Genomic DNA, 12,363 nt, shown 5'->3' with positions numbered 1-12,363 from the left:
GTTACCAGAAAATTCTTGAAATATTTTTTAAAATGTATCCTGCTCTTAATAGCAACTCACTAAACATGAAAATTCTAATTATTTCAGGCACGCCCATATGGGTGATTTTCCAAAATTCGGTCACATATGTGACCCAAGTTTGGAAAATCAGTCTTAAAATCACATCTGACAACTCAAATATTTATGACCAAAATTAAGTATTCCAAGCAATTAAACAGCTGGTTACAATTGTTAGTCAGTATCTTGAATTACTACACTATACAAATTCTGAGAAATAATCTAACAGGTGGAAAATCAGTCTTAAAATCGCATTTGACAACTCAAATATTTATGACCAAAATTAAGTATTCCAAGCAATTAAATAGCTGGTTACAATTGTTAGTCAGTATCTTGAATTACTACAAATTCTGAGAAATAATCTAACAGGTGCCAAACTGTCTTAATGGTAACACAGTGAATTGTAAGTTTCTAATTATTTCATGTGTGACATCAAGGCTGATTTTCCAAAATTGGGTCACTTATATGAAAGCTGGCATCTGCAGCACCATCCCATAGGCACATTTGCCTGCTAGAATTTTGCAAATAAAGCACATTCCTTCATACGCCATTCTGGCAATTGGCTCCAGTGGCTAAAAAAGACTATTAACACAACTAGCCCTAACCTGAGACCAGGAGGGGTGGTGGTGGTGGTGGTGGTGGTCCACATAATATTTGTAGTTAAGTACCTAATTATTGCCAATATCCAAACACTTGAAGTAAAAAGAGGGCTTGTGTGAGTCAGTGTGACAAAATGCCAGTAAAAAGAAAAACCGTAGAGATTTCTGACTAGTTGGGTCTGGGGCATACTCCCCCAGGGAAATTTTGAAATGTAATTGTGCCAAGATTGAATCTGGAAGTAATTTTAAGAGAAATGTATAATATCCATTTGCCCTTCAGAATCCAAAATTAAATTTATATTTAATTTTGGAATCAGGTTTCATTAATTTATTAATTTAGAATTAGTATAAAGAACAACAGATGGAGACTAGAGATAAAGAATAATCTAAAATTAAGCAAAATTAAATTTTGCAAATTAAATATAAATTTAATATGCGATATAAGTTTTTGCAATTAATATTTGGGATAGAAGCTAGACATTGTAAAGTTGGAAGTTATTTGGGATGAAGGAGTCATTTAGAATATTAAAAAAAGGAATCATCTTAGTATAAAGGAGGTTTTGGAAAATAAAAAAAGAAAGTAATGGAGAATGAAATTTTTTTTATTAATTTTGTCATCGATAGTGAAGAAAAGTTATGAAATTTGTTGTTTTGGCAGATAGTGATATCGTACCTTTAGTATTAGGGATTTGCAAGAAGTTTTTGGCAAAAAGAGATTTGTAATGAGATTGAATGTGAGATTTAAAGTCAAAAATCCCGATATCAAGTGATCTAGTTATGGGTAATTTGAATCTATGTGTCCATGTAGGGGAGGAATGAACCGGTGGTTGTGACAAAAACCTCGGATGACCTATAATTAGGGGTGAAAGGCCAATCGAACTTGAAAGTAGCTGGTAGATCTGGAATTAGCAAGCTGAAGGGACAAAATTTAAAAGTATGTAAGAACTACATAGCTATACATTACATGCATGCAAGCTTGGTTTAATTGGATTTTATTTAGTGGACTGTAAGTAAGAAAATAAGATCAAAGAAATGGCGGAAATTATTTTTGAAAATGACTATCTCAATATTGGATCTTGAATTTTAGTCAAATCCTAGCAGTAACTTGTAAAGGATGTAGATGTACAACATGTAAGAATATGGCTATAACTATTGAGTTTAGCTATACTTTTCTGTGGTGCAGCTGGCAGTTTTTGTCTAAGTTTTCTGTGGTGCAGCTGGCAGTTTTTGTCTAAGTTTTACAACTAGTCTAACCATCATTTACAACTAGCCAAAGTCATTTACAACTACCTTTTCGGCCACAATTAACCCCCCTTTTTGGCCCCTGAAATTTGGCTCAAAACTGAACTAGACTGTCACTGAAGCGGTGCATGATGTAAAAGATCATTTCACTGTAATAAAGTATACTTTCTAAGTCTCATTCTAAGTGGTCTACATTAATCAAGAGTTATAGCTAGAGATCTGTAAATTTATTGCTTTTAATAGCTATTCTATTCAATTATAAACTGAATGATTGCAATTTAACAACATCCAGTCAACACTCCTACCTTGGAATTTTATTAGATAATAAACTATCTTGGTCATCTCACATAAAAAACACAGTTGCTAAAGCCATCAATACTTTAAACTTTCTCAAACAAAACCTTAGTATAGTTGCTCGCTAGAAGTAAAAGCATCAGCTTATCTCACCATGATTCGTCCTGTAATGGAATATGCTGCGGTTGTATGGGACCCATACTATCAAGCTGAATCAATCCAATACCTAGAGAAAGTGCAGCGTAGAGCTGCAAGATGAGTTTTAAATGATTTTAGTAGATACAGTTCAGTCACAAATATGTTACAACAGCTTTCTTGGCCATGTCTCCAAGTACATTGTAAGATATGTAGGTTACAAACACTATATTAAAATCATCCATTAAGTACCCTTTATCTACAGTATCCCATCCTACTATTTAGAAATGGAAAGAACCACTATATAGACAATATCATCCTAGACGTTACATTCTTCCTACTTCATCCACCAACATATTCCAGCATAGATTTTGTTTCAGATCAATTTGTGATTGGAATGCTTCACCACCCAGATTAATTGATCACGATAACATTGACCAATTTACTAATAAAATCCAGCAAATTTAGCTATAAGTCCTACCTTCTGTACGCATGTAATCATTGTAACTATGTTTGTAATTGCTAAATTTTTCCTGAGCTAACCAGCACTGAGTGCTGCCTGCTCAGTAATACTGAATAAATAAATAAATACACCCAAATACAATTATTCAATTGGAATGGAGCGAATACTTTCCAAGAGACGCATTGCAGATCATATTAACACAACAAAACAGCATCTGATTCACCAGCACCAGTAGCACAACATAGCAGCAGCAGTTAAACACGGAGAAACACTAAAATTCCTGTGACACCGCAAACATATCGTGGGTGGCGGGCGCCTCGAGCTATGTTCATCTGTTCAGCTAGCAAAGTTGGAAAAATGGGAACTCTAGGATTAGTGGTGTGTTTTGGATTAATAGTAGCAGTACAAGCACAGTAAGAATTGCGTGTCGTAACTATAACATAACACGTAGCTACACTACGTATAGCCTAACTGTATTAGCTACTAGTCAACACTTGTGCTGTAAAGCATTAATAAATAAAATAAATAAAATAGTCTATGCCGATATACTAGCTCAGTACAACTAAGCTGGCTTACTATGCCAGATTATTTTCGGGTTGTTTTCTAGGTTAAATAATAGTAGTCTAGCTATATAGCTATTTATTATCCATTTTGCAACGCTGTACGTACGAGCAGGAATGACACAGCTGGCCAGTCTGACCATCCTCTTATTTTGTATATTTTCATTGCTAATCCAGTGATGGTTCTCTTTCAGTTGCATTTTGTAGTTACAGTGCACTGAATCCCGTATACAAAAGCCTGGCCGTGGCGTGTGCACTTGTATGACTGAGACTGAGTTGTAACTGATACTGATAGTTAGGTGGGCCCGCCCCAGGCTCTGCACACCTGCATAACTAGCTACTCCAGTATTATTTACAACCGTATAGCTATATGCCTGGATCATGCTAGCTATATATATATATATATATATATATATATATATAGACTTATGTCACATAGCTTTTCTGACCAACACTAGTAGCTAGTCTGGCTATGCCACAACACCATTTCACACATATTGAAATCGAATATACCTCAGCAGAACCCAACATCCTGTGTATTATAAGCTTTGTTTATTTTAACACAAACACAATAAATATTATTGTAGGCTAACTATTATACTGTAAGCTTTAACCATGATATAAATCCTAGCTAACTAAGTACCTTAGTCATAACTAACCCTGGTGAAAGCTTTAGTCTTTCGTGTTCCAAGCCCAAATCCACCAGCATGGGGCAATGTTAATTGAACTGGTGCACCCTTTTTGGAAGCATACACCCAAAATATTCTCAGTCTACAGAATTTTTTTTCAAAACTGTAAATAGCTAGCTAGCTGTAGTAATCACTTAACTGAATTGTACTTTGAATTCTGTGCTATTTTGTAAAGCATTGTTTGTTTGTTGGTGGCGATTTAGGCAATCTGAAATGGTGCCTTTTGTGAATCATCAAACAAGAACACATGCAGGTGTGTGTATAGGCAGACACATTAACGTTTGATGCTGGTACGTGTAACTGTCACTAAACCCAGATTTCTGGCTTCTCATCCAAGTCAGTCATTTCCTCTGTATACATACAGTGGAGAACTTCCCTTAACAGCTTGGCCAGTTACCTCCTCACCTGACTATGATCCTGGCTGATTTCCAATCAGTTTGTACACAAGTAGTTTACATACGATTGCTAATTAATGCTGCTACCTTCACAGTGGCTTCTGGCTCTTAATGGCTACTTTGTTCATGCCTGTTATGTACTCAAAAGTGTAAATACATAATATTATTATGTATTTAAAGCATTATTGTACATAGTACTTTGTCCCTGGAACCTTTGTGCGAGCCTTTGTATAAGGCCTTGTTTATTTATTCATTTAACAGAATAAGGTAGTTACTGTTGCGAGGTAGACTAATTGTGTTATACTATTACCTCTCAACAGTCACTATTATAATGACGTTTAGTTGTTCCTTCCAGGCCATTCAAACAAAAGTAACTCAGTGTTTTCATTCATTTCTATGACATAATTATCGCTACAATTTTCAACATGTTTTCTGTTATCCTATAGCTAGTCATGCAGGAAAGATGAGATCCTATAGTGGCTAAAATTCCAAGTTCAGAAAGCGATGGTAAAGTATATAATGACATTAACTATTATTCATTGACAAGCTAAACTGCTTGGCTGAGAATACACATAGTAAAGAAATATGTACTCATTGTTAGTATTGTGGTTACTTACCACAATTCCTTATATTACACATTCCTACACAAAGTAATATGTCAACTGTTTATACTTCTGTATAAACAACAATCACCACATGGAATGTTTTAGTTTCATCATGTGATTTGCTGTTTTGATTCTTTACATATTTTAAAGCATGGATGAATTAGCTAATCTCAGCACCTATGTATGGATATATAAATTAACAGCTATTCAAAAATTAGTAGTACGTAACAATAGATAGCTGCATAAATGTATTAATGATGATTAACATAATTTTTCTATATTAAATCATGCAAGTTGGTATGTAACTAAATAGAGGACGCAATTGATTATTATCTTATTAACTATGTATGTATATGACTCGATTTCTCATTGTCATAATGAATTAATAATTACATGTACATACAAGGAAGTTTAAGTTTGATTAGGAATTATTCTTTAAAAAGTAGTGAAACTTTATACCTGCAGATATACTAGTGGATATTTATTCCCTACTTCAGTTTATATAGCCATGAAAGATTATACCTCCACTAGTATATCGCAGGTGTAGGCGACCCCCTTGTTTCACAGTTTTATTTGTCTATACTGTACTTCCTAATTGAAAGTAAAAGTCCTAGTACTTGTTCGTTAACTTTATGATCATGACTGGTGCACCTGCACTGCATAAAAAGAAAGAATGGTGCTGGACATAATCATAATAATTGGTTATACATCTGAATGTGCAGCCCATGGCCAGCCATCAATTACTGAAAGTGAAGTAGCCATTTTCAGCCAACTTTATAAATTCTGGCCAGTCACTACAGACAATATGGACAGTTCCCCATACCAGTAGTAATCAGCGTTTCGTGCTATCATGAATCCACACCTTGGGTTGACAGTGAAACTATTATAGGACACAAAGTAGTGCGAAGGTAAGTCCATGATGCATGCATTGTACATACAGTAGTGCATGCAGTATGCCAAAAGGCACCTGTTGTCTGAAGAAATGCTTAACAGTGAAAAAATCAAGCCTGTAGGCTTATCCATTACCCTGATCTGAAGGCATCAGACAGTCAGTCAGTCAGTCAGTCAATCAGTCAGCAGAAAATTCTATTGTGCAACAAATTGGAAGCATTCAGGTTGGGAGCACTTTTGGACTTGATTATACCTATCCAATACTGCCAAGGCATCATGAAGATATTGTCTGGTTTCTTGTGGGTAATTTGTTGAGAATGTGTAAACATCCATGATCCTTAAGTACTGTCATACTGTATGATAGATAAGTAATTGTGCAAATCAAGGACCGTGCATGGGAGGATCAAAGTATAGATCAGTTCTATATTTTGTAGAAAAGTTTAAGTAACTGCAGTTATACATCAATAATAGAATGGCACATGATGATAATCTGCTCAATGCAATACATAAGATTGTTGGGGTGATATTCTTGTATATATCAGTGTTTATTTTAGGATTTCTTCTTTGGGGGAAATCAAGAAGTAGGGAGGTGACCAGGTGTAATCTATGTATATAGTGGTCCAAGGTCACAACTATGTAAAACAGTTGAAATAGTTACTGGTCATTTAAGGCTGTGCCATGAGTGTTGATTTTGATTGAGTGATGCCAGATCATATGGTTAGTAGTGATGACATAATCGTGTAACATCTGGGTCAATCATGTCCACAATTGTTCTATTAGTAGTGCACTATGTATATTCAATTGATGTATAAACAATTTGTGTGAAATCACTAAGGTATTGTGTTGGCCATACTTGCATGATTCTACAAAGTGCTGTAAAAGATCTGCATTGGTGGATGTCTTCCAAGAAAAAAATTAAAACTTGAAATTGAATATTAGGGAATTTTAGCCCATGGCCATACTGTAGCAAAACACCGAAGAATTTTTTTCTTCTTTAAATCATGCTTTCTGATATTATATCTAGGGGTATTTACTTTTGGAAGATATAATTAACTATGTAGCTAGATGTTTTGAACACAATCACACTCTCTGAGATTGAGGTTAAGGCATACACAACTATACAAGAAGCAAAGTAAACAATTCCCAGATGTTGAATAGTCATCACTTTACTGAATGTAGGAACATTTTTTTGTTAGTCGTATACTGCATGTACCCTATACAGGAGATTTTTATAAATTAATGATTTGAAACGGAATCTGAGAGAATTTTAAGGTTGCATTTGCAATCTAACCTGGGAAAAATTTACTTGTAATAATATTAAACACTCTGAGATGAATCTGAGAGCATTTTTGATCATGCAGCTTTGTGTACCATTTTAAAGCAAGCTTAATCCAAGCACATATAAATGCAGTAGTTATGCACTATTTTAGAGGGGTGGGAGGCTAAGATTTGGAGGGGGGGGGAGTTCCCCCTAACAGTCCTAGAATAAACACTGGTATGAAAGCAATTATGAATTTATTAAAGCAATGGCTGAACCAGGATGTGGCATTTGGGGCAAATGCTATAGCTCTCCCCTTCCTCCCCTCATATTTGTAGAAGAGCCATACGTACTTCTTTTGATTAAAATACTAAACTAATTACCTTGTTAGGACATAATCAATTCACTGAGCTTCTGGATCTGCCCCTGTAAAAATAATGAAATTCAAGACTAATCTATAATTATATAAGTTGAATTTTATTGAGCATGTTGTTTACCTCAGAGCTTGCTTTAACACTTAAAAGCATCCCCTATACAAGTAATATGGCACTCAAAGAGTGGTCTTGAGGTGCCATGGTCTTAAGATAAAGTTTACATGTAGCACTTGGCTTTGCCCATGCTATAGTATCTCTCATCCATTCTTTTGAGTGCTACCGATATTTCTTGTATGGCACTTGCAGTGATTCTGCAACTCTACAGTCATGAGACAGTGCTTTGCCTAATATATACAGTGTACATTTGCAATTTTGGTATATATTAACTAGTGTAAACATGGGAAAAGAGATCGCCTAAAAAAAGTAAAGAAACAAGTGTCAAACAAGCCAGCATGCTAAACACACAGAGATCTCTATTTGGATACAACGGATATGGTGTATAGAAACTAAGAAACAAACAGTAGTTTCTCCATAAATCAGACACTGAGAATACTTCTGTATAGCTAAATGTTTATTTGAGTCCAAATAGAGATCTCTGTGTGTTAGCATAATTTTATATGCTGGCTTGTTTGACTCTTGTTTCTTCACTTTTTAAAGCAATCTCTATTCCCATGTTTTAATTTTGAAATTAATTTTACACTAGTTTATTTACTTTTTATAAATCCATTTATGGGTAGCTAACATGATAATATGAGGTGCTGGATACTAAACATGTATCATGTTAACCATCATGTACAGTAGCTCTTACGTATATAGTCAGCTAATATTATCAGAGTTAGCAAACATAAGTGCATTGTTTCCTTACTATTGAATGTACTTTGTACTATACAGCTTTGACTATAGGCAGTGTATAGCTTTCTGTGGTCAGCAATAGTATGACTTCTGATATATTATATATGCATGCAGTGATATGATCACAATAACTCAAGTACACAGTGGTACACAACAATATAATAGCACTGGTATGAACTTAATATACTGTGGTTAAATATAGGTAATGATAGGGTTTCCAAATGAGCAAGTTAACATGAATAGATTGGATACTTATTAACACGTATTAACACCGTGGTCACCCTTGAGTCAGAAGATCAATGGCAAAGTGAACCTACAAGAAGCAAATTTACTTGAAAGAGAATGTTAACATTGCAATGTGTGCATAAATAGGTCATGGACGTGAAGAAAGACATAGGAAGGAAACTTATGTAGTTTTTGTCTCCAAAAAGTACTCACATTTTGCTCTAGCCCTGTGGAAAATAATAATAATAACATTAAGAAGATGAACAAAATGGCATACAATGGTATTTCAGAAAATTTTTAAAAAGTACTTTTCTTGGTTCCATTGGCTTCATATTTTCCAGTGGGCCTAAACGTCTTCCAAATTAACTTCTAAGGCCTCTTTTGTGGTTGGGAAGCTTCCTAAGGGGGTGTTTAGCTGTGTGTTCTATTTGGACTGTGGCAAAAAACATAGGCGGTCTCTATTATGAACCACTATCATGGTTCATGACATTTTGCTAAATATAAGACTGCATAATAACTACATGTATTTATATTTTTATAGGGGAGTTTGTTACAGAGTTACCTCTGTATATCACCCAGTTGCAACATATTCATATCAGCTACAGTACTACACTACTGGCTCATATTTTTATTCATATTACTATTGTGGGGTACATTTTCCCTGCTATCGCTACTAGTGAGTCCATACACATACTTATGTACATTCATATCTACATGGATTACATTACATAGTTTAGCCAGCCGTCGGGTATCTCTAACTTACTACTATTCACGCAGAAGTTACACTACAGTGTCGCAGTGTTGTCCTGGTTATGATGGGGTACCTCCAGTATGTCAAGGTAAGCATATACAGTATAGTTTTTTATACATGAACTAATGCAACCTAGGCAATACAGTTAGATGATAGCAATCAGGCTTGCATATACACATACAAGTCCCTATACAGCATAATGAAGACAAAGTTTCATTTTGTGATTTTATTTAGCTGTTTGTTCTGATGGTTGTCTCAATGGAGGAATATGCAGTTCACCAGAAGTGTGTACATGTGCTCTAGGATGGACTGGTAATAATTGTGAACAAGGTGAGAAGAGATGTTGGTATGAGTAATATCTACCTCATGATCACTTTCAAGACATTGATGAATGTAATGGTGATCATGAGTGTGATCAAAGCTGTACTAATGCTCATGGATCTTTCATTTGTTCATGTGATGATGGGTATCTGTTACAAGTTGATGGAAGGACTTGTGAAGGTAAATGTTACTGACTCAGCTATGCAACACATTCAGTAATCTGTTGGTATGACATGTGACTACCCCTGTCTTATTTCCTATTTCTACAGTCTTAAGGCTAATGTATGCATTTACAGCAGATTCTAACCTCTATACATAATGCATTCAGTATAAGCCGTACACAGTTAAATTTCCTCAATACTATTGTGAAGTTGCAGATACCAACAATAAAGCTCAAATCTGGGTATAGTTTGTAACAATCCTGGTTTGTCACAACCAGTGAAGCAAACTGTTACAATCCTGGCATTGGCATGCTATTGCAATCTGTTCAATGCTCAACTAGAGGTTTTCCCATAATAAAATACCAGAGTGGGATGCATGGGGAGTAAGTACACACCTTATCTTCAGGGGAAATCCAGAGGGTTTTCTGCAGTTTCCAGAAACTTGTAAATTATATTCAGACAATTAAAATTAATTTTGCATTAAGTATCAAAGCTTCATATCAAAATACTCTAATAGAGCAATCACTACTCTAATAGAACAGTCACATTGTGTATTTTTAAGGTTCAATACCAACACATTAAAATATAATTTTTAAAACCTGAAAATTTTTTGGGAGCACCTCCAAAATGGCATCCATGTCTGTTGTATACTTGATTCTTTCTATGTTGTACAATACTCCTATATATTTCATTCAGATATCAATGAATGTCAAACTGATAATGGAGGATGTGCACAAACATGCAGTAATACTGATGGATCTTATCAGTGTTCCTGTCAGAATGGATATGAATTAACAAATGATGGTCGCAACTGTTCAGGTACACCATTGAATAAATTATGTCGCCATGCCATGCATGATGTTATGTATCTCTGTATTATGGCATTGAGTATGGGACCAGATTTTACAAACTGATCCGAATTGGAGTGAAATTGCATGCCAGGCATAACAAACAAATAGCACCAGTGAATATGTGCTACCAGACCATTGGTTTTAAGCCTTAGTTACACAGAGCTGGTTCTGAGAGCCACAGCATTGTGACAAGTATTATGATAACCTGGTTTGACAAGAATCAGTGGTGGACTGGTGGATGGCCTGCTAAAGATGGTCAAATATTTTCTGTGCTGGTTCTGCTGCATCTCAACTACTGAGGAGCCAGCACAACCCTGTAACTTCATCTCCAGGATTTAATCGTGATCTCATTTTGAAGTGCCTATCACACTACCCTCCACCCATATGTGAGCACTGGTGATAAAATACTCTCTTCAAATTATATATTCCAATTGGCCAGAAAGTCAACAGGCAGGTACTAGTACTGAGAATGCTCTGAAAAATAATAATTGGTATATATATGAATACTCACTTCCCTTGGTAAGTTATAGCTAACAGTTTGAAAAATTTTAAACATTTTATCTTGAAACTACTGACGAGTGATTTGGATCAGTTTCTCAAAATCCAGTAGCATACAAAAAGTCTTAAATTTGCCAACACATTAGCTTGAATAAGCTTTTATGATTTTGCATTGCCTTTTTATAAGAGCAGCTATGTTTGTCTTAGCTATCACTGAACAGTTGGTGGTCATAGGTTTTAGGTACTGAGATCCAAACAGTTTTCAAAGGGTCATGGTCATGTTATCATGCAATGGAATGCTTATTGATATAATAATACAGAAAATCCACTAGTAACATAAGTCAATGTTGTAGGCTGTGTTGTCTTGCTGTAAAATGTAATGTTTTGCAGACTTAAACTTGTATGTTACAGATATTGGAGAGTGCCGTAATGGACTTCACAATTGTTCCCAAGTGTGTGTGGAATTAACTGGAGGATTTTCATGCAGTTGTAATACTGGATACCAATTACTGACGGATGGAATAACCTGCGCAGGTTAGACATTCATCAACATGTGATTACTGTAAGCCTCAGTTGTATTATAGATATTGATGAGTGTTTACAAGGAACAGCAGGATGTAATCAAGGTTGTAGGAACACTAATGGAAGTTTCATTTGTACATGTAATGATGGACATCAGTTACATCATAATGATCTGACTATGTGTGTTGGTATGTTTCTTTGTATTGCAGCTACAGTTTTATATTTTACAATTTTTTAAAGATATCGATGAATGTGTGGAGTCCAATGGAGGATGTCAACATATTTGTGAGAACACTATTGGTAGCTATTCATGTACATGTCACACTGGGTATTCACTTGGATCAAATGATCACCATTGTGAAGGTACTGCTAGTAGACTATCCAAGTACGTATGTGATACTTCAGCTGCAGGCTAGGTATACATCTTCTTTCACTAAATATTAGGGACATGTGTACAGGTGTGACAGTAGGGGTTGTATAGAGAGAAATTACACCCCTTTAATTCAAACCTATTATAGCAAAAAATAGAATCAAGGTCTAATGGATTAGTTAAATAGTCTAATAGAACAGTCATCACATGCAACACCATCCAAGTGTAACCTTGCAATTGTTTATAAAAT

General features: G+C 35.2%; 1 protein-coding gene across 1 annotated transcript in view; it reads left to right on the top strand.

The window, feature by feature from the left end:
- Nucleotides 1-3,094: 3,094 nt before the first annotated feature.
- Nucleotides 3,095-12,363, top strand: part of LOC136266726 (matrilin-2-like) — a 28,031-nt gene continuing 18,762 nt past the window's right edge. The window contains exons 1-9 of the mRNA XM_066061747.1: nucleotides 3,095-3,203; nucleotides 9,181-9,315; nucleotides 9,372-9,478; nucleotides 9,625-9,720; nucleotides 9,772-9,891; nucleotides 10,569-10,691; nucleotides 11,633-11,755; nucleotides 11,806-11,931; nucleotides 11,984-12,106. Coding sequence (XP_065917819.1) covers nucleotides 3,115-3,203; nucleotides 9,181-9,315; nucleotides 9,372-9,478; nucleotides 9,625-9,720; nucleotides 9,772-9,891; nucleotides 10,569-10,691; nucleotides 11,633-11,755; nucleotides 11,806-11,931; nucleotides 11,984-12,106 — 1,042 coding nt within the window. The 5' untranslated portion in view covers nucleotides 3,095-3,114. The remainder of the gene's footprint in view (nucleotides 3,204-9,180; nucleotides 9,316-9,371; nucleotides 9,479-9,624; nucleotides 9,721-9,771; nucleotides 9,892-10,568; nucleotides 10,692-11,632; nucleotides 11,756-11,805; nucleotides 11,932-11,983; nucleotides 12,107-12,363) is intronic.

This window comes from Dysidea avara, chromosome 9, assembly GCF_963678975.1.
Source record: "Dysidea avara chromosome 9, odDysAvar1.4, whole genome shotgun sequence".
Taxonomy (NCBI): domain Eukaryota; kingdom Metazoa; phylum Porifera; class Demospongiae; order Dictyoceratida; family Dysideidae; genus Dysidea; species Dysidea avara.
Note: the sequence above shows the minus strand (reverse complement) of the source record. Positions and strands in the feature narration are given on the sequence as shown.